This window comes from Poecilia reticulata, chromosome 7, assembly GCF_904066995.2.
Source record: "Poecilia reticulata chromosome 7, P_reticulata-male-v2, whole genome shotgun sequence".
NCBI classification, from domain to species: domain Eukaryota; kingdom Metazoa; phylum Chordata; class Actinopteri; order Cyprinodontiformes; family Poeciliidae; genus Poecilia; species Poecilia reticulata.
This window is the reverse complement of record NC_088836.1, coordinates 30,062,125-30,085,460: the sequence shown is the minus strand read 5'-3', so window position 1 is coordinate 30,085,460 and position 23,336 is coordinate 30,062,125. Positions and strand designations below refer to the sequence as shown.

The 23,336-nt window shown below is 38.8% G+C and overlaps 1 protein-coding gene and 1 long non-coding RNA gene across 2 annotated transcripts; one reads left to right on the top strand and one right to left on the bottom strand.

The window, feature by feature from the left end:
* Nucleotides 1–504: 504 nt before the first annotated feature.
* On the bottom strand, nucleotides 505–22,899 carry jph2 (junctophilin 2). The gene is made up of 6 exons (XM_008414608.3): nucleotides 22,180–22,899; nucleotides 16,701–17,514; nucleotides 7,029–7,147; nucleotides 3,678–4,675; nucleotides 2,366–2,466; nucleotides 505–1,753 (listed from the first exon to the last, which is right to left on the bottom strand). The coding sequence occupies exons 1-5, from the start codon at nucleotides 22,556–22,558 to the stop codon at nucleotides 2,386–2,388; spliced, it is 2,391 nt and encodes a 796-aa protein (XP_008412830.1). The 5' UTR covers nucleotides 22,559–22,899; the 3' UTR covers nucleotides 505–1,753; nucleotides 2,366–2,385.
* On the top strand, nucleotides 12,842–13,657 carry LOC145552294 (uncharacterized). Its single transcript, XR_014088289.1, has 2 exons — nucleotides 12,842–12,955; nucleotides 13,031–13,657. It is a non-coding gene; the product is annotated as an uncharacterized LOC145552294 (long non-coding RNA).
* Nucleotides 22,900–23,336: the final 437 nt, after the last annotated feature.

Genomic DNA, 23,336 nt, shown 5'->3' with positions numbered 1-23,336 from the left:
GTTTCAAGTTATTGCAATGAAATGATAGTGGTAATTATGGATTTTCAGTTTATAAGTAATAGCTTTTAAAGTTATTACAATGCAATTAAAACGGTGTTGAGGAAAGTGTTGCATTACAAACGTCTAAATATGAGCTAAAAAGTCATAACTTTAAGTTTCAAAGGCATATTTTATGACTCTAAAAAATAAGTTTTTGTGTCAGGAATGGTCTTCCATAGAAGACCTGCAGCCTAAAATAAGGTGATATTCAAAGTGGCCCCAGGGATGAACAGAGGGTGTCGCATGCTGGCAGCCAGTTGCTGTTTAAAAATACTTCAAACTGTTTTTACCAGACTGGATTCATCATGTCTGAGTAACATGGTAAAAACAGACCTTCCTGCTTTACTGAAGCAAAAACAAAGCTTAGCTTTGTCCTGGAAAAAATGGGCTCTGGTGACACACTCCGTTCTTCAAATAGCATTACATTTTCCTGCACACTCACTTACAAAAACCACCAGAGGAAAATTCATGGGAGATTTTTTTTTTCTTTATTTTAATGCAAATACTTTTAGGCGTTTCCTTCATCAGCAACACCATCAAACTTAAAGGCAGATCAGCTTCAGATGCTTCTCCTCTGTAAGGCCCCAACCCCCCACACAAAGAAAGAGAAAATAAGTCTTTTCACTGTAAGACATGGAGTTAAGAATCATTCTGGTTTTTTAATCTAACTACAGTGAGGTAAATTAATTTAGGATTTGGGGTGGCTTAATTATTTTAGCTATAAATAAAAGGTAACAGCAGAATTCTGTGTAAGATGAAAAGGCGCACTTCCAAAAAACGTACAAAAGTACAGAAAATCACCTCCTGCATACAAATATTTGGCTCTAAAGCTGAATGCAACACAGAGTCAGGATCTGAAGAAACATTTCGATCACTTTAAAACTCCTCCTGCTGCAGGAATAACAATCTACAGATTCAGCACCTTTCTTAAAATATACAGTGATTGCTTTGTATAAATCTGAATGAAGATATCATCCCCCTTAGCTAATTAGCAGTGCATGGCTCCACAGGAACAAACAGGACAAAAACGTCAGCAGGGACTCTCAAATTTCCTTATTTCTTCTATTTTTCCTGTCTTAATCTCTTTTTATCTTCTTCCTACACAAAAAAGCAGCAGAATAAAAACTCACACATACAGTAAATCTCTGTAAAAAGAGAACATATGTGTTAGATGACTGACAAACAAACAGCGCTTAACCCGCTGCAGGCGTCGAAAAACACAGTTTTTCTTCACAAGGACGCTGCTGAGTCTGAGCAAATTCAAGGCAAACTGGAGTGAAAGTTCAGTCTGGATGAGTTTTCAACATTCCTTCATCTGCAGTTACAAAACACAAACACATGTCGAGGCAGCGTGTGATCTACTGATTCAGTGTCGTGAGGACCACTCGGTGTAAGGCAGATTAGCAGTAGGACAACCCATATTGCAAAATGACGGCAAACCTTGTGACACACTGTGACAAAGTTGAAATCTGGAGGCCCACCCAGCTCCGAGACTTGCTCTACCATCTAACCACCAACTTTAACAGAACAGTCATATTCAGACGTTTCAGCTCTTCATTGTCCTTCAGTTTCCCCCAAAGCTCTGCAGAAGAAGAGCTTCACAGAACCAACGAAGAAGACTCCAGGAGGCTCCTGCCAGCCGTCAGTGGTGTCTCTGATCTCTGGTCCATGAGGTGGAGGAGCAACGACACCACAGTCCAACACCACCCGCCACCTGCAGCAGAAGAACGTAAATAAACTCAAGGAAGGAATTGTCTGTTGGTAACTATGCAGATCAGAAGCTGTTCCCAATACAACTGGTGCAAATCTTTAAATTAAATTAGAAATTAACTTCAAATCACACATGAATAAGCTTGTTTATGTAATTGTCCAACAGGAGTTATACCATACAATATGGTGCAAGATGGATTGAGTTGTCAAGACCCCCTAAAGCTTTCAAAGTGTCTACAGTCTGAACAGTCATGTGTTATCCAACTTTTACATCCTTAACCCGACACATGCGTCATAATTCTGCGCCAGATGTGCTCAGTAAACAATGGCTGAAAATTATAATTCTGAAAATAGTGGGCAGTATTCCAAGGAAATTACAATAAAAACATACAAATAAATACAAAAAAGAGCAGAAATTATAAATATTAAATTGTGTTATTAAATGTGTTCCAAACTCAGCTTTAGCAGCACCATATAATTTTGTCAACAAAAACACAATCCCTCCCTTTAAGACTCACAGTTTAATCTGACCGTCATAATATATATTTGTACAGTGATTAGCGAAATCCTATTTTTTACCCAAATGTCTCCATGGAAACCAGGTTATATTTATTACCTGATGTGGTGGAAAACATCTCATGACAAAATGTGAACGAAGAGTATGGCCAGGCCGATGTTTAGCAGGATCACCATACACACCATGATGGTGTTTGGGCCCTGGAACGGAAGAAGAGAATGATCACAGTGAATTCACTGAATAGAAACTATAAGGGAACAACAACTCCATATTTACTCCACGGTTTTCACATCATATCTAATTACTGACCAGCTGATTAGGAATTACCAGAGTATGGTAGACACAGTTGGTAAACAAATCCCTTAATAATTAACGTCAGGAGTTATCCATAAAATGCTACATTTATACTTGCTGGTTTGGCTTTTTGAGATCTTATAAAGCTTTGAACAGAGTCAAATGACTCAGTTATGCTAAAATAAAGAATCCCTACAATTAATCGGGCATGGAATAGGAGGCAGTTTCTAGGTGCTTACAGATTGCAGAAAAAATACATTTGCTCAAAGTGATTCCTCCTCCTAATGAAAATGGCTGCATCATCAGGCCTAGATTTGAAACTTGTGTTTGACATTAGACTGGTTGGTCCTGCCTCAGAGAAGTTGAAGCTTCCTGTAGACAAATTGAATAAAAGGGTCCCTTTCCTTCACTGTTACAGTTGTCCAGTTTTCAGGTATTCAGTCAGAGATGTCCTTAACGACTGTAGATCCTCTGTGCACTTTGCTCGTCTTTTTTTTTTTTGCATATTAAGTTAAGTTAATAAAGTTAATAACACAAAACAAGACACGAAGAAGTTGCACACAAATACATGATGAAATCGAAATGTGTTTTAAAGTTTTAAATTAACCCAACCCCCCCAACTCAATGTTTACATTCGCACGGGAAAATGACTGCTAACAGATGTGCAATTATACAACCATACATCTTTGAAAAGCAAAAGTGGAGCCTTCTGCACAACCAACAAGAATGCAGCAAGTGGTTTCTGGATGGTAAGTCAACAGCAAAACACTTTTCTTCTCCAGCAGCCATTGTGGAGTGCATACAGCGGTAAAACCAGCTGACAAAATGTGCTGGAACTCAGTTTGGGTTGCTAGGTAACAGGCTGGACTTTGTTGGGGTTGCTAGGTGAAGGTGCAATGCCTGCTGATTTGTGACATTACATTCAGAAAGTTTTTGAAACGGATCATTTTTCAAAATGATCAATTTCAAAAACTTTAACTTACTGCCATAAAACAGCTGGGTGTTTTATAAATCGCTTGAGCTGTTTTTAGAAGCAGTGGAGACCCAAATGGAAGTACAAAATATTCAAAATGTGTAGACCATGTCCCTTTTAAGTCGTGTATCTCCACCATCTCACCTCCAGATCTGAAGACTCTGCCATTTTTCTCGACAACAGGCTCTTTACGTTTGACTTGGCAATTATGGCTTTGGGTTCCGCCGGCTTTGAAACTGTTTTAGGTTCATGGTTAGCAGCAGCTTTTGGAGGTGGAGCAGGACTCGGTTGTCGTTTTGGAGACGGAGACGGACTCGGTTGTCGTTTTGGAGACGGAGCAGGACTCGGTTGTCTCTTTGGGGGCGGAGCCGGACTCGGTTGCAGTTTTGGTAACGGTCTTGTCTCTGCTCTGCTGCCCGGCCTGCTTCCCTCCCTGGATGGCCTTTTCTTCTCAGAGGTGGATGAAGGCCGCTCCTGGACGGACGGAGCTCTTTCGGTTTTTACCTCAGAGGCTTTGGGTTCAGGGGTCACAGCTTTGGGAGGCACGCTGGCAGCTGGAAGAGGAGCTTCTTCTTCATCATCTGGAGAGATGAGGCTATTCATTTCTGGAGCGTCAGTGGCTGGAGTGACATCTGCAGGTTTTACCTCAGAGTCAAATTTCTGAAGTGGTTTAATTTCCAAGTCGGAGCCCTGCTCGATCTTGTTACTCAGACGACTCGGGGAGCGTGACGGTTGACGACTGCTGGAAGCCGCTCCCTCCTCAGGTGCAGCCGAGGCAGGTGCAGCAGCTGACACTGAAGGAGTGAGGGCACGACTACCTGGTGCACTGCTGGGTTTAAGGCCACCCTTAGTGGAACCTCCTTTAGTGGATTTGTCTTCATTCCAGCCTCTTGGACCAAGGAGTTTGGGATCCTCCTTGTTGATTATGGCCGGACTCGGGGAGGGGGTTCGGGCCGGGGACGAGCCAGGCATGAGGCTGGCCAGTTCATTCAGAATCGGGCTTTCTGGTGGTGTGGGCAGGGGCTCTTCATCAGCCAGCAGAGGCTCCTCTTCTGCTAGCAGGGGCTCATGCATTTCAGTGTCAGGGTTCTCCTGGTCTTCCACAGCCTCCAGCAAAACCCTCTTCTTCAGATACTCAGGGCCTAAAAGTTAAAAACAGTCAAAAGTTTCAGTTCAGTTTATCCACAAATAAAATTAGATCATATTGTTAAAATGAAGGGCAACACCAGCTGATATCTACTGCAGGTATGCAGCCACCTTTTTCATTGTAGATTATTTTGCTTGCACATTACAACACTTTCCCATCCATCCTATACTCATGCACACCATACACCCCTATTTTACTGACTTTCAAACTTAATATAAATAATATTGATTTTAACTTTTGGTTTTGTTGAATACATTTATATTTTAGAACTCCAACATAGGGTGTTCATCCCTTTTTGTTGTGACCTTTGAGCCATGTCATAACAACTGGGGGCTCGTCCGGGATTTGAATCCAGGAGCTCTGCAGGTTAGGGCTGGAGGATTTGTTGAGGGTATCTAGGTTTGAGTATTATAATGTGTAAAATTGACTGTGTATGCTACCATTTTAAAGTATTGCAGGTATTAATTTAGGCATTAATTGATGTGACAATCCTAAACTCTAAAAGGCATTCTCCTCTGAGCTTTCCTGTGTGACTTGTCTGTTCAGTGGCCACCTCTGATGTTTATTTTTTGGTTATACCTGGGTGGTTGAACCATATACAGTTCCAAACATCCAGGCTTTGTAACACTACTGACAAATAATCAAACCTATCAACTGTTAGTTTTCTTAAAATGCTTTCAACTTTATGGGGAACAATGTAAGTTCCTGAAAGTAATTTAGACTTTTAAAAAAATGTTATTAAAGCACTGCTGCATACTTTACTGACATCAACTTTCTTTATTTACGCATTTGAGTTCAAAATCACTGAAAGAAACAAGTATTAAAGCCAAAAAGGTTTCCTCTGACCTTTGCAGTAGTTCATTTGCATTAAAATATGCATCTTTCTATTCTCAGAACTTGGAAGTAACATCAGAAGACTGGATACCTTTTTCTGTCTTTGTCTATTTGCGTCTTATTAAGCTTACTGCTGAAAGAGAAAAGCAGGGGCCTCCGAAGTGGCTCTTTACTTTTGTGTCAATGTGTGTGTCAAAGAGCCTGTGCTGAAACTGATACAATCCCTAGGACTGAATAAGACGATCCTTTTTTTAGACATTCAGTTCTGCTCGCACTGAGCCTCAGCAGAGAGATTCAACAGCATAAGCTCTGAGATCAGGGGGCAAAGTATGAAGCAAATTTTGCAAATCATAGACAAAGTAATATATATGTATCTCTCAACACTGCACCATCTTTGGTTACCAAAATGGTGATTTTGTAAAGGGCTAAGAAAGTATTTAATAACCCTTTTATTGCTAAAAATTACGTTTGCACCAATTTTTCCTTTATTTATCATAACAAAATGTCTCCACCACCTTCAGTTAGCTTTACCATCTCAACCACCAGATACATACATCAGTTATGAGCAATAAGGACGGTAAAAATAATAGATGCAGTTTGCATGCCTGACACCTGCAACATATTATCTTGTCAAATATCAAATACCAGCAATGTCTAGTGATTGCAGTATTGCTAACTGATTTTAGAACAGGGGTGTCAAACTCCAGTCCTCGAGGGCCGGTGTCCTGCAACTTTTAGAAGTGCCTCTGCTGCACCACACCTGAATAGAATAATTAAGTAATTAGCAAGGCTCTGGAGAACTGAGGAGGTAATTAAGCCATTTGATTCAGGTGTTTTGTACCTGTGGCACATCTAAAAACTGCAGGACAGCGGCCCTTCAGGACTGGAGTTTGACACCCCTGTTTTAGAATGACAGTTGCAATTCAATACATTGTGCAGTTCTAATGTTGTACTATTGTCACAATTAAAACTTCACAATATTAGTCCAGAACAATACATTGAATTGTTGCTCTAATGTTACGCTTTGGTCATAATTAAAAATTAGTATTTGTCTATTAATTTGCATTTTTTTTTGTTAGACATGAATGGAGTAAACATTTACTGTGATATTTTACTTTACTCTGATAAACCTAATAAAGTTAAGTGCAGCCCTCTGCATTCAGAAATCACTTAATTAGGAAGCAAAAAAACCTAATCAGCTTGTATGTGTGCAGCATTAGTAGAAACCCAAAATACTTCCAGCTGTATCTGCTGCAAAAAATGGTTCAAAGTATTGACCTAAATGCACACATTTGAGGTCAGATGTGAAATTTCAGAAAATCATTTTTTTATTTTCCTTGTCCTTCACAAATATCTGTACAAAGAAAATCTGTACATTTAATACAATCTGTATATTGCTTGTGTGCAAATATTTGGCCATTACAGGTGATTCTGATTACAAATAAGTTACACTAGACTTTATTTAGCGACATCAGAGTAAATGGGGCTGGACTGAGGAGTTGCTGTCCACTGACCTGGCTGATAGAAAGACGGCGACAGCTCTTTGGCAACCAGTCTGGCAATGCTGGACTCACTGTTGGAGGCCTGGGCGGCCTGTTCAGCGCCGTCTGACTTGCCCTTTGCATGGGATGTCCTGCAGTCAAGAGACGCAACACAAGTCGTGAATCACTGACAACAACAGTCCATCACACCTTCCTTTTTTAGACTGCGTCAACAGAATGCAATGTTGGCAAATTGTCATGTGTAACAGTACTATTTGTTATAATGAACATCAATGTACACTGTCGCTTGAGGTCATGAACCAAGAAGTTAATAATATCCATATGTAAAGATCCGTATGGCTACAGCCAGTGGACCTAGATCAGTTTACCCTCAGAGAAAAGGCGTTGGAGTATAAAAGATAAAGTCCAGATTATTGTAGAAAATGTTTAGCTAACTCTCGACAATAAAAAAAAAAGCCATTTTGATTAACTACACCCAAATACAGACATTCAAATTAAGCAGCAATGAAGAACATTTTAAAACTTACAATGACAGTCTGCTTCAAATGAAACATTAACATTGTCCATAGTTCTGGGATTAAATGAGAACTCAGTAACTTCATGTTTTTACGGACTTTAGTTGTTTAGATGAGGAACAACTAAAGCATTAAAAACCAATGATGTCTTGTTATTAGTTTTAGGCTCAGAAAGTCCATTGGTTATTGGAGGCCAACAAAACCCTTGAGTTTGTGCAAGACAGCAAATTGTTCATAAAAGCAACTTGGAATCAACTGGAAATCCCCCTCTGACTCCCTGTTTTGCTTACAGTAATCGCCCTGTAAACGAGGAGCTTTCCAATTGATCCTTCTCCAACCTTGACATCAAAATCTGACATGCCCGCTGTTTATAAAGAGCTTAATGAAAGTTACAAAAATAAACTTTTGATGGTGTGTGTCTCAGTCAATCAGCCACACAAATAGCACAGTTAAATGTTAGGGAACATGTTGTGATGGTGAACGCAGAAAATACAGAGAACTACGGTATGTTGTGTTTAGTTAAAACTATTAACAAATATGTTGCATTCAATTTGTTTCAGAAGCTGAAACTTCCAGATCTTGAAATGACAGCACACCCTTAACCAGTGTCTGGTTACAAGTTAGAAAACCAGAAAGATCTGAAACGTACAGTAAGGCCCAGCAGAGGTTGACCTGGCATTCGTCTGAATTACATAATAAGGTTGTCAGCAAGACTCTGTAGAACCTAAATGCATGAGGAAGTAATTCTGTATTTTGATTTAGATGTATTGTAATTCACACACTTCCAAAAGCTGCATGTTAAACTTGAACTCGAGGGTTGGAATTGACACTCAAGCCTTAGACTTAATGACTCCTTGTTGTAAAATTCAAAAATTGATGTGAGGAATCCGCCACAGAGGCGGATGAGGTGTCGATGCCCACAGCCTTAGAGACTGATGAGGCAGGGACATTTGGATGCTTAAGATCAATGCATGACACTAAGAGTCATTGACTATTGTTGCTTGGATCCTTGACAAGTGAGGAGGCATTGGCACTTGGGCCAATGGAGTCATAATTTAGACACTCCAAGATTCATGATGCCTTGTTCCACAGAACGTTGGAGACAGATGAGGAGTTGGAGTTGGAGCCCTTAAAGAGAGAATCATTGCTGGGAAGCTCTGGCTCGTCATCAGGACTATCAGTGATCTTTAAGACGAAGACTGAAGATGCATTGATACTCAAGTCCTCAGAGTCAGACAGGCGAAAACTGACAAGGTTCTGGTATTTCTGTCAAAGTTGCATGCTGTTATCCAGCAAATTTTGACCCTGGTAGTTTTTGTTTTTTTGTGAAATAATTTGGTTTGAGCAAAACAAATTAATCTAAGCGCCCAAAATACATGTTTGAAAAACTGTATTTAAAAAAATTATTGATCTGTTTAACAGCACTTGGCGAATTAAAAAAATAAAATAAATTTCATAGGGGGGATCTAACAATTTTGACTTCAACTGTACATTGTGTTAAACTGAATCATCCAAAAACAAACAATAATGATCTTGAACTAAAATTTCTGAATGGCCCGACATTTGTAAATGTCTTAGAAATAAAGAGGAAAACTGTCATGCAGCTGCAGTTTGTGTGTATAAAGGTTCAAAGTTTTCCATCAACAATCTGGAGAGATATTTCTGTCTTTACCAACTGACAGACGTCTGATAATCAATGCAGCTGCTGCTGCTGTTTGTCTCATAGTAACTGGGAGAATGACTGAATGTGATTAGTCTGAAGACATTTGGCATACTGTAACTTAACACCGGTCTGAATTTAGCTCCTTGGTCCAGTTTTAGACCGAGTGGAGAAGGTGCTTCCCGGTGGAATAATTAGAAAGTCCCCTGATTGACTTAGGCGATCTCCACCTGTCTGAAAACTCGTTGTTTAAACACATTTACACCAGCAAGTGCAAATTAAATCTGAACATGTTTTAGGTTTTGTGTATTGTCTGTCATTTTAGATGCAAGCAGCTTTTCCTGCTGTTCTTAACCAGGATTTTTTTTACAGTGTAATATAACATATTTTGATTTTAGCTAAAGCAAAAGTTACAAATGGCCATAAATTACTTGTTTTTGCCTGACAAGATCTTAACATTTTTTTCTGGAGAATTGGTAGAGATTGTTATCTTGTTTTGAATATGGTCCAGTCATTTTCAGCAGAGTTGAGATTGCTAACCTGCTGTAACCATTTCGAAACCAATTTTGATGCATGTTTTGGCTCAAGGTCAGAAAAGTCCACTGTGTTCAGGTTTCAACCATCTGGATGCTTATTTGAGGTGAAGTTGAAGAATTTGAGTATTTTCTATCTTCTTCATTCAATTTTGTGGGATTCACCAGCATCACTGGAAGCTGAACAGTCCAACATAATGCTAACGCCATCATTATTTATCGGCGGTACATAAACCCTCACCTTCACTCCTTCAAACATTTGAAATTAATAAATCAGACTAACAATCTTTCACAGTAACCATAACCTTGTTGTTGCAGCTTAAAAGCTTAAAAGCTGCAACAGTGTCAGGAAACCACCAATCCAGTCAACTAAACCTACGTCTGTATCCAGCAGTCATTAGATGAGAGGCAGGATACACTCTGGACCAATCGCCAGACACACAGGACAAACAACCAAGTGAACACACACACACTCGCAATTTAGAGAGACAAACTAACCAGAGAGAACCAATGAATGCATTTGGAGAACATGCAGACTCCATGCAGAAATACTCCAGGATGGGAAACAATGGCTTGTTAGACATGAATGGAGCATGGTTCATGACCTCTGGAAGGTGACAATGCTTCCAGAAAACCAACCAATGTAAATGAACTCTACGTTTTCTGTCAAAATCAGTGATCAAATAAAGAGTCCGAATTACAGCAGAACCCTGTTGATGGCAACAAAAAAACTTGAGTTACCAAACATTGCAGATAACTTACATATGCAGTTAGGTAGATTGTGCAGTGCACATAAAACTGAATGTTTCACCCTTCCTACAGTCACAATGATTGAATTGGAGATTACCTGAGTCCAGTGGACCAGAACACACAATATATTGTTTAACTATAAAATGAACCGGTTCCACCACAAAACCAACGCTGTGAACTTTTCCCAGCTTAGAGTTAATATAAACTTCCATATCAGTTAATTTCATGGCCGAATAGATTTTTTAAAATCTATTTTCCAGATTGCGCAGCTGCTCTGCCAAATATATTCACAATTATTGCTTTCATGAGCCGTTAATGTAAACACTTTAATATGAATATATTGAAGTGTCTGCGAAGAATGCCAACTGGAATTATAGATCAACTGGGTCAAGTGTTAATGTGACTCTTAATTCAGCGCGCTGACAGTTTTATTAAAGTAATTAAAATAGGCTCATACATTTAAATTGTGAAGAAAAACGCAGTGGATTAAATCTGATTGAATAAGTTTCTAGCTGCAGTTGGTTAATAAAAAAGTTTTCATCTCAACATCAGCCTTTTAGTTTGATCACAAAGCAACAGCCCTGTTTTGGGTTTCCTGATGATAACACATGGCTGACACTTAAATTACAGGCTATAAAATCAAATCATGACATGAAGTTTTATAGAATATCTTTATAAAGTAAGGGGGCATTTCTGGAGTAATGCAATGTTAGTAAGTTCTTTGAATGCACATGTGATTCTTTTGTACATGCAAAAATACATGAACACACATCAATGTTCCTAATGGGAGGGAACTTAGCTCCAAGTTTCCAAAAACATGAGCATGTTTGTGAGAGCAGCTGACTGAATTTTAGAGGTCAATATGAGTAGAAAAGCATGAGATAAATTCAATCCATTCACCATTTAAACGCTCCATAAAGTCTTATTTAAATGTGAGTGAACAGAGTTGGCACAGAGGGGCGTTACTTGATCAGCTGAACTATTTTAAATCTTCAGTTGCTTGAGGGCTGAATATTTGACAGATGCACAAACTCTGGTTCGCACACATTTAGCGTGCGCAAATAGTTTTGTGAATTCGCCCCTGTGGATCTTATTTACAGTAATCAGACAGTACTTTATATTTGAAGTGGCTTCCCTGAAGGCACATTGACTCTTTGAAGTCTTTCTTTTCAATATTTGACGATGTGATCTAGCAGATATCATGCTTTTTGATGCTGAGATCTCAGAAGCTTAATGCACACAGCAAAAAACTGAATCTTAGCAAGTAATTTTGTTTCGTTTCTAGCTCTAATGTTTTAGTTTTGTCTTATTGCAAAAGCACAAACTTCTGAGTAACATTATTAGCAAAATACAAGACCTTGTTTTAGGTCAACAATTCTTGAATATAGATCAAAAATATTAGGTTTTATTTCAAGTGTGCTAATATATTTGCAGTAGAAATTAGACCAAAAACACTTGGTAATGTTTGGTGTTTTGCACCAAACATTAGTGAAAATAACTAAGATTTTCGGTCAGGAAACAACAAAAGTTAACTTTGCTTTGTCATTTTTTTCTTTTTACTTTCCACAGCAGTCTTCCTGTCCTAAAGCCAGCTGATGGCGTCAGATGTTTTCCCAATCACTGGCATGTGCTGTTAGATTTTTCTGGATGCTACCTTTCAGCTGCACTGCAAAAACACAAATTCTTACCAAGTATTTTGTGTAGAGTCTAGTGCAAATATTTTAGTACACTTGAAATGAGACAACACTTACAAGTAACTTTTGCAGTAAGACATAGAAGCTGGTTTTGAGTCAATAGTCCCTAATACTGATGGAAACGTTACTTATGAGTTAGTTTTGTCTTATTACAAGATATTTGCAATGAAACTAGAAGTAAATGCTTGGTAAATCTTTGTGTTTTTGCAGTGTACAGTGTGTGAAAATAAAGATTTTCTGTCAGGAAAGAATAAAAGTAAATTTTGCTTTGCCTATTTTTCTGTTCTTCCTTCCAGCAGCAGCCATCCTGTCCTAAAACCAGCTGGTGGCGACAGATATTTTCTCAATCTGGCATGTGGCGCAAGAGCTTTCTGGATGCTACCGTTCAGCTGCACTGCAAAAACATATAGTCTTACCAAGTTTCTATCTTAATACACTTGAAATGAGACAAAACTAACTCATAAGTAACTTTTCAGCAAGATATATGTTTGTTTTAAGTCAATAATCCCTAATATTGATGAAAAAGTTACTTCTAAGTTACTTTTGTATTATTTCAAGTTATTTGCAATTGAAACTAGACCAAAATACTTGGCAAGTATTTTGCAGTGTTTGGTGTTTTTGCAGTGTGTGTGAAGTTAAATCAGCTTCATTTAATACTGTCTAGTTACTTTTTCCTCTTCAACAATAGCTATAACTTTCATGTTGAACATTGTTTACAAATGACGACTGCGCAAACAGCTTGTATCAGCAGAACAGCGTGTAATCCAAGCCCGACTACTAAAGCAAGGTGCGGTACATGTATACGCCACCCCCTTTATACTGAAGCACTTGCTTATGAGCTGTGCCATATTTTTATCTGCAGAACCATTTGACACCACTGCTGACGCAAGGCGAGCCGGGTCTTTAACTGTCGCCGCCTAGCAGAGCAGCCGAGGCTCCCAGAGGCGGACACACAGATCAGACCGTCGACAGCAGGTCCCAATCAACACAGAGGAACTCCGAGCAAACAAAAAGAAGAGTCTCTGCGCTTCTACAAAGAAAAAACTAATGTGTGTGTCTGTGTGCAGGCAGGGAAGATGGGGTCAGACAGCAGCGGGGGAAGGGAGATAATCAGCTGTTGCATTCCCTTGTGATTGTGATACAGCAAGAGTGTGCCTGTCCATATTTAGTCAGAGGCCCGTCTGTGACCGCGCGGCCTCGGTGTGCGTCATTTACACCCTGTCCTGCCACACAGGCCCAGCTGCCAGCCCCACGCAACAAAAAAAAGAGAGAGAACAATGTCCAAAGAGTGTCTGAATACCAGCAAACACTTTAACCAACTGGATCTGAAGAGGCCCGGTGTGGCATCCCATGAACCGCGCTGCTGCTTGTATTTTTATACCCTCCACTTCTCTGCCAAAGGATCATAGCATGAGAAAACCGCTGCCAGGAACAGATGTGTCATCTCTCCACTGCTTATATAATAAAGCTTAATGCTCAGTGCTGCTCACCACTTAGTAACTGTGGTAACAGAAGTACTCTGATATACCGCTGCTTCCCAAAACGTTTACATCGCCACAGTAAAGAGTTAGTTTTAAGTTAAAGTTTGTTGCCTTGTTCTAAAAGTAAATGCAAGAAATTTGAATAAACAAAAACTCCTATCAAGGATAGGATTAAATTTTTACTTATTATTTAAAATTCCTCGGTTTCACATTGGGAAGCAATAACAGAGTTTCCCTAAAGTTGGACTTCGAAATAGGAAACTGGGAGCTTTCTCACCAAAATCCAATATGGCTGCCTTACATCTAAAACTCTCCACAGCAACTCTTTTTTTAATGATTATTTCTTATCTCTTTGAAATTTTCACATAGTCTTTTAATGAACCTGATGCTTGTATTGCTAATAGTAGTTAGCCTGGTCAATGTTAACTTCTAAAGTCGAGTCAAAATTGGGTTTTATTTAATATTCAAACTATTCAGTAAATCAGTGTTATGTTGTTGTCACGCCATAAAACATTGAATATATGGAGGCCATTTAATCTTGTCGTGTTGTTTATTCATTTTCAACTGTCATTTTCTAACCCATCATCCCCCTGGCAACCGTTACTATAGCAACACTGAATGTTCCAAATGTAGAATGTGCTTTCCATTTTCAGATTAAAAGTACATGAAAAAACCCAACTTTAAGATGAATTAAAGGTATAAAACAGACTACAGCATGTTTTGTACTTAAAGAAAGAGAATTTTTCTAAAGTAAATTTCTATATGTTGCTGAAAAGTTACTTGTAAGTTAGTTTTGTCTTAATTAAAGAGTACCGAGATATTTGCACAATAGACTAGACAAAAATACTTGGTTAGATTTTGTGTTTTCCAGGAAATAATCTTCCTTTTAAGTTATGAGGTTAATACCTAGTATTGAATGAAAAGCGACAAACCTTTTCTATTCCTAACTAGTGCAACCTGGAGATTATTCAGTTCCTTTAAGATATGACCAAAGGTAGGTAGCCAAATCACTGAACCTATTAGTAATGCATGCATTTTATTAAATCTGTTCATTATTTTCCAGCAGTTTGAATATTGCTGGTTGTTTCCGAAGCCCACCGAGATATTCCGAACTCAGGCCTGCATAAATCCTCATGTGCATGCTGTAGGTGCACCTAATGCACAGACAAAAACAATAACTCATGTTTAGCGGTTATCTGTGCAGTGCGATATTTAGATTTGTGTCTGCAGAAAGTCTGCAGAGCATCAGCGAAGTGTCCGCCTGCTGTAAACACTGAGCTTACTTAGGGTTCTGAAGATGACCGTGGACAGAAATACCAGCACCTTGTACGGTCAAAGACAAACTGCATGTTGAACAAAACATCACCCTGATTTGTGACCTGGGATTCATATTTGGGAAGAGGTGCAACTAAATGTAATGACCACTGCAGTGGATATTTAAAGTTTATTCTGTTCCAGTAAAACAACATCAGGTATAAAATAGTGAAACCAAAAGCAACGCATGGATGTAAATAATGAAAAGTTTACTACCTTATGTATTTATGTACTTATCAATTTTTAATTAGAGGAGCAGTGCTGCTGCACGCTCGATAAGGAGTCCAGGCCCTGATCTGACCTATGTGAACTGTAAACTGATCAAGTGAAAACACTCTGGCATTTCTTCAACCACAAGAGCTTAAAAAGTCACCAAAATGCTAGAGTACATTTTAAATCTGGGTTTGGTTTGTTGTTTAACCAAACAACTCCAATAAGTTGTTTTAAAAAGAGAGAAATCACCTCAACATTTTTCCTCCAGCTAATTATAATAAACAAGTTACATGTTCCATAATGTGCCTAAAATATCCATATATTTTCAAATGCACCGTCTTGGCAACCTCTAGTTCTCTGAAAAACACCCACCATTACTTCAACTCAGAGAGTTTTCCAGGAAAATACCAAAACCTGTTGAGCTTTCTCCACATTTAGTAATGGAAATGTCGATGTATTCATTTTATGGAATGGATCTAAATAAAGAATTTTTAAAAAATATGGTTATTGATAAATATTTAATAAATATGCAATCAAATAAATGAATATACCCATGAAATAAAAACTAAATAAGCATTTTTATTTGGGCTGCCCTAGCTTATTTATTTATTTATTTGCTTATTATTTTTATTTCAATACTTATGCTCTTATTTCAGGATTCATTTACGTATTATTTTATTTTGTATTGTTTTATTTTGATTTATTTTGTAACGCTTTTGTTCTGTAAAGCTAATTTACGTATTTCCCACTACAGAGAAAACTCCAACCTCTCATAAATATAACAAGATGAAATAATAAAATATTAGCATATTTTAGGGCGTCTTGTCACTTTAAATCCTAATAAGCTGCTGCTGGCCACGCCCTTCAACTAAACGTTTACACTCACACATAAATATTGGTGCAAACAAATGCACAATTATACATCCGTACATCTTTGAAAAGCAGAAGTGGAGCCTCCTGCACAACCAACAAGAATACAGCAAGTGGTTTCTGGCTGGCAAGTCAACAACAAAACATTTGTATTTTCCAGCAGCCATTGTACTATGGCAAAACCAGGTGACCAACTGTGCTGGAGCTCTGATTGAATTGCTAGGTGATGGACTGGGGTTGCTAGGTAACAGTGAAGCCCACATCAATTGCTGCTTAACATTCAGTAGATTTTTGAAACGACTCACTTTCTAGACACCAAAAAACATTCATTTTTGTTAAAAATTGTCTGGGTGTTTTTAGAAGCAGCTGAAGCCCAAACAGAAGTACAAAAATATGAATTTTGTACAGCAGGTCTGCTTTAAGAGTTCTTTAGAAGTTAAAGTTTATCAACAATATTATTGAGTATCATAATCATTTTTTGGGACAATTTATTGTCCTGCAAAATTCTTTATAGTGACAAACCCACTTAGAAGTCAGTGGCTGGTTTTCCTGAAAATATTTTCAAAATCCTCAAAATGCCTCTCAAACCATTTAGCTGAATAAATAAATAACAACCATTGTTGGACTCATAAGCAGAAACGTGTCCATCCTTACCTAGAAGCAGCGATCTCTGCCTTCTGTTTGGCGATGGCCGCCGCCCTCTGCGCTCCCTCAACCGCCCTCTCCACCTTCTGCTTGATCTTGGTTCCCTTGAGCTGGATCACCCTCTTCTTCATGGCCTTCACCAGCATGTTGTTCATGTACTTGCCCTCCTCCTTCCCTCCCTCGGCAAACGTGGTGCAGCCATACCCATGTCTCTGGTTGTTGAGCCACTCGCCCTCGTACTTCAGGCCGCTTGATCTCTCGCTTATCCCGTATCCTGAGCGCTTGTCGTTCTTCCACTCGCCCATGTAAACCTCCGTGGTGGTGGCGTCGATGTCAGCCTCCACTGGGGGGAAGTCCTCCGCTCCGGCCAGGCTCTCGTCCCCGCTGATGGTGGAGTTTGTGTCGCTGGCGTTGGAACTCAGAGCGGACTCTGTCCTCAGGAAGCTAATCTTGCTCTTCTGGCTGGACAGGGATGTGCTTGACTCGGATTTCTTCAGCTTACCCAGCAGGGAGCCTCTTCGGAATAGGCCCTTCTTCTTGGGCTTCACTGCCTCCGGATCCACCTGGAGGGTGAGAGCGAAGCCTCCACGGGATGGTCCCAGGTGGGTAGGGGTGGCGACAGGCGTCTCTTCTCCTGAAGCATTGGTGGTGGTGATGACCGGGACGTCCTGCTGTAGAACGGTGCCATTGCTGTGTTCACTGCGAAGTGAAGTTAACGAAGTACGAAGAGGCGAACGCACAACTGCTGCCATGCCATAGGGGACGCTTTGCCGAACACCATAGCCATGGCGCATCCCACCAGTGAACTGACCCTGGTAGGTACCTGAAAATGAACCAAAGCATGTAAGATACTTTGAATCTGCTCCAATAAGCAAAACTATTACTCAGTCTAGGACAACATGGTAATAATTGTAGGAAAATCTTCCTTCCTGTGCTTTAAGTGGCAAGAGAAAGGAGTGCAGAGGTTAGAGAACATGTTTAGGTACATTCATGACAAAATCATTCTACAATAATGAAATTTTACTCTGCTCAGTTCTGCTTATTTTGAGCTCTTTTCAGAATGAGATGTTTTAGGGCATCTTGTAACTGAAGGTTTACACTCATACGTGGAAATGGCTGGAAACAAAAACAGAATTATACAATACATCTATGAAAAGCAACAGTGGAGCCTCCTGCACAACCAACAAGATTGCACCATGTGGTTTCTAAATGGTAAGTCAACAACAAAGCAAATGTCTTTTCTAGCAGCCATTGTACAGCAGTAAAACCAACTGACCAAATGTGCTGGAGTTCTGCTTGGGTTGCTAGGTAGCAAAGGCTGTTCTTTGCTGGGGTTGCTAGGTAACAGGCTAATCTACGCTGGGGGCAGTGCCTGCTGATTTGTGACGTTACATTCCAGAGGTTTTTGAAATGGTTAATTTTCCATACACCACAAAACATGAACTTATTACCAAAAACTGGGTGGGTGGTTTTCTGAAGCATTTGAAACCCAAATGCAAGTACAAAAAGATTTAAAAATGTGAACTTTGCATCATAGAAGCGTTCAATATGACGGATTAGGGGTATTTTTGGAATCTGAAATTGATGCAGAAAGAGAATATGATCAGGGACTTCTTGTGCTTCCCTGCAGTTTAATGCATTTAATTAAAGCATTTAATACTTACAGTTAGCATTGTAAACTACCAAATTAACTACCGTTGATTGTAAACAATGTTTACAATTAACTTTTACCATAGAATCAAGGTAAACGACTTCTTTTCTGCAGAAATGAGGCAGTGGGACTTGTAGTTTTCTCATAATCTGAAGGTTATGGGTTTGGGTTCAACTGTAAACAATTAAATATTTGGCCTGATCCTTGAAGACCAGAGATCCAGAATCTTAAGAGTCATGAAACTTTTATTTTCTTTGCAGTAGTCCACACACCGACGACCGACACTCGACAGCGATAGCTGAAACAGTGAATGGCAGTGATCTATTTTAAAACAAACTGGAGGGGAAAGGTCGGACAGAGTCCCAACCATGCTCTGCATGCGTTGAACATTTTTGCATTGTTTTTTATAGATGTGTAATAAATGGACCGAACATATATAATGCTTTTCTAGTCATACTGACAACTCAAAGTACTTCACACTAGAGCCACATTCACCCAATCAAACTTATAAATGTGCGGATATTTATACACCCAAACACAGATCAGTAGAAAACTTGGGCTTAACGACTTGCCTAAGGGACTCATTAACATGTAGGAGGAAGCTGGAATATTTGGAAAATATTTGTTTAATATGATAAATGTTTTCCACAAATTAATTAGTATTGTTAGCATGTTAGCATGCTCTATCTGGGAACCTTAGCCAGTTGCTGACAGGTAATATTAACATGTGCAGAGGTGCTAACTTTGGTGACAGCTAAGTTAGCATAGTTGGCTTTTCTTACGATAGAGTTGCTTAATGTTTCTAGACCAAAACAAGAAGCACATTTAATTGACTTTAGTTAACTTCTATTAATATCTGTCACCAAAATTATTAGAATTAATTGTTATAAAATGTTAGCTCTGTCCAACTGGTCAAAGCTGAATTACCAAAAGTTAGCTTTACTCAAGGTTAACAGAGTTGTTAAATGTAGCTGTTCCCAAAGCAGGAAGTACATTTCTGATGCCAAAACATCTAGAAATAATCATTTTAATCATTAATTACCCAAATGACAAGTTAGCAACCAGATTTTACTCAAGTTAAAACTGTTGAGTGTGGATCCTAGAGAAAGCTAGTTCTGTGCCGGTAAGGCCAAAAGGTCACTGAGCTTGAGCTATTAATAAATCCTGAGATCTGGTGCCGTCACATCCCCCACCACAGCTTCCAGTGGACGAGGTTGGAACCTGATGAGTCAGGGAAATGCTTTCATTGTCAATATGTTTTTATATAACTTTATCCAACAGGGTCAAAGCTACTACTTGACTAGAATATTTTTAATTTTAAGCACACATGTGCCTATCAACTGTGTAAAAAAAACCTGTTGTGAATGTGTTAAAAATATTATAAACCTTTGGGGAAGTATTCACTATTTAACTTCATGCCATTATTCATTAGTTACTGTGGATTTCTGAAGGGAAATGTCAACTTAATGATAAATAACAAATTTTCCATTTATTTACCTTCACCAGCTTCAAATTAAGCAATACGATGCAAAATATGACGCCATGTTGACCTGCACAACAGCATGACTGCATTATTTTGCTTATCATAAGCTGTCTTTGTATCTATATTTTTTTAAAACAGAGTAATTATTTCGTCTTGCTCTTGACGTCTTTATAGTAATGAATGAAAGCATTTTGTGAGGTTGACTCCCAACATGCTCAGACTTCTGCTTGACTGACAGCAGCAGGGTGGTGTTTTCTTCCGGTTACACTCACTTCATAAAACATCAGATGGACTCGCTCTTACACGCTCACTTCCTTCCATGTCTCTAGAAAGAATCTTGGTGCAATCAAATGATAAATATAATTTGGCCGCTGATTTGATCTGATCTGACTGATATTCATCTTTGGAGAAGATTCAGAAACAAATCAAAATTTAAAGCAAAACCTCTGTAGTAACAAACAGAGTGGTGCATTTTCCTACACAGCCAATCAACTTTTAGCATAGAATCAAGGTAAACGACTTCTTTTCTGCAGAAATGAGGCAGTGGAAAGAGTAGTTTTCTGAAGGATATGCGCTTGATTTCAACTGTCACATATTGATACAGACTGACAAATTAATGCCTTAGTTGACAACTATTGGATATGTTGAATGTGTGCATCTATAAGAGTGACTCTGGTTTAAAAGTGCTTTCAGAAACTGTTCAGATCATGATTTACAAAGTAAACCTAATCATTGACCTGTTAAAAACCTATTAATTTATTGTAAATTAATGTAAAATATCTCTGACATGATGCACATGAGTAGTACTGTAATAGTGAGGAGTTTTCTGTAATTTTAAGTTGTTACATATGGTCTTACTCACTGTATGCCGTGAGTAAAACCATTACAACATCATCATATTTACACAAAAATATAAAACAAAAATGTTTAATTTAATTGCTTTTATTTTTTAAAAGAAAAGCAACAGTTAGTCCTGCTGCTGTTAAATGATATAACACTGACGACTGTGATTATAATAATGTTATTGATAATCTTTTATTGTTTATTTGATAAACTTGTGCAAAAATAAAAACAAAAGAAATTTGGTAGGTATTTTTTAACTTTTATAAATTGTCATTTTGACTTTAAAGAAGAGCATTTATTAATATAATCTGGTTAATTATATGTGCTATCTAATTATAACTTCATAAGTTTCTTAACAAATAAACTTTCCTTTAATGTATTATTTATCTATGTCTTTTCTGTGACCAGACTGTTTTCTGTAAACAAGGAAAACATTACAGGAGTCTTGGTGCAGCCAGCTGACTGGCAGTGTGCAGCAAAACCTGGGAGATTAATATTGCAGTTCTAGTTTGTACATCAGCTTGTTAAACTGTTTAAACAATATGAAAAAAGTGTTTTGGTTTTAAAACTGTAACAGTTTTCAAATTGGAGTATACTTTACTAAACACACCTGTCCTTACTTTTAAAATAAATATTACGTCTGCACGCCTACTTTTTTCTTAAAACATTTTTAAAGAGTCAGTATAGGGTTGTAAAGCCTTGGTCTTAAGTAATTTAGTATTAGACCTCATGATAGACACAAATCAAAATACATATAAGTGATATTCCAATACCATAATCAACTATAGAACAGGAAAATAAAATAATGTGAAATAACTGTATAAATATTTATGTCACTTGGGGACCAGGTCCGGTAGGAAAACCCAGACTTCAGTCTCTCCACCCACTGGTACGGTCCAGCTCTTTCCAGGTGACACCAAACTGTTTCCGGGCCAGAATGCTACGTCATTCCTGCTGTGGGTTCTGGTTCTTTACCACATTTATCTATTTTTTTAGTGAATTCTATAAATTATTTACATAGCTATAAATAAATGTAACTATTGAGATTATGTAGTTCCAATTTTATTCAATTTATTCTATTAATAAATATTAATTAATGTCTTATGTACTTGTTGATTTGTGTCACTTTAGGCCTTCCATACATTTTGCACTGAGACACTAGGCATATTTCATGACTTTCACCTCCATCTGTCTGTTTCTGTCCTGTCAATCCTGAAACCTCTTCTTATTCAAAGTAATTTATTAATAAATATTAATTATGGACTTACTTATATATTTACCTATGCCATGTTTGGCCTTCCATACATTTAGGGACTGATGGACACTTTTAAGACATAGTTCATGATTCTCACCTCCATCTGCGTATGTTTTGGACCGTAACCAATCGATTATTCTTATTCAAAGTTGTATTAATGAATGTTAATTAAGGATGTAATTATTTATGTCACTTCAGGTCTTCCGTACATTCAGGAACTTCAGGAAGCTTTTAAGAATTATTTTATGACTCTCACCTCCATCTGCGTAAGTTTCCGTCCCGTATCCATCCTGAAGCCCGTTGTTCCAGGTTCCTTCGTACTTGGCTCCGCTGCCCACGCTGACCCGGACCCCGTACCTCCCTTTGAAGCCGTGAGTCCATTCCCCTCGGTAAATCCAGTGTCCTTTGGTTTCCACTCCCAGTCCGTGGCGCTTGCCCTGCGACCAGTAGCCTTCGTAGGTGTTCCCGCTGGGCCAGGTGTAGACCCCGACCACCTCGAAGCCGTAGTTCCAGGAGCCCGAGTACTCGCCCTGGCCCTTGGGTCCGGTGCAGATGCCGTGGCCGTGGGCTTTGCCCCCCTCCCAGCCTCCGCAGTAAGCCCCGCCGTCATCAAACTCGAAGCGACCTCCACTCATCCCGAAGCGCAAATTGAAAACTGAAAGACGGTTCTGGGTTTTCTTTTCCCTTTTACCTGTCCGAAGTTCCTGACGTCGATTTCACCTGACATGCAGATGAGAGATGAACTTTATTGGGTTTCTTCTGTTGCGATCGCCATTTGAGTTCTTGTTATTATGAATCAAGCATCGTTCCTGAAACAACTCATTTTTTGTGTGTTGCGGATTTATTAGAGCGAATTGTGAAATAAAATGTGGATGTGAGTGTTGAAAAGCCAGAGATCTTACATGGCTCTCTCAGGTGGCATTTCCCCCCCTGTCCCTGCCACCCAGCTACCTCCTGACAGCCGCCGCGGTTGGACACACTTCAGCAAACCTAACAAGGCGACCAATCCACAAACACACACACCCTTCCAAAAATACAACCCAATCGTCCGCTGCCTGCAAGGAGCCGTGCCAGAGTCTTGCCCCTTCGGGACTGAAGTAGCTGCATGCCTTTCAGGTCTCTGCTGTCCAACGCCACTTTTTAAAAAAAACATTTTACGCAGGTAAAAAAAAGTTGAGCACTAAGATCTCCACATCTGCACATAAATCCACCCATGCGTTCTTCTATAATTATTTGAATCAAGTCAAGTGGGATTTTAATAGTAAGGCACGTTTATTCTGTGCTACCGGAATTGCTTTTGCACTTTAAAATTACTATTTTTGATCTCTAAGTTGCATTAAAATCTATGTAACATTATAATAGCATTGTTTATCATCCGTGTTTTCTTGAATTTTCATTAAAAAAAACTTTACT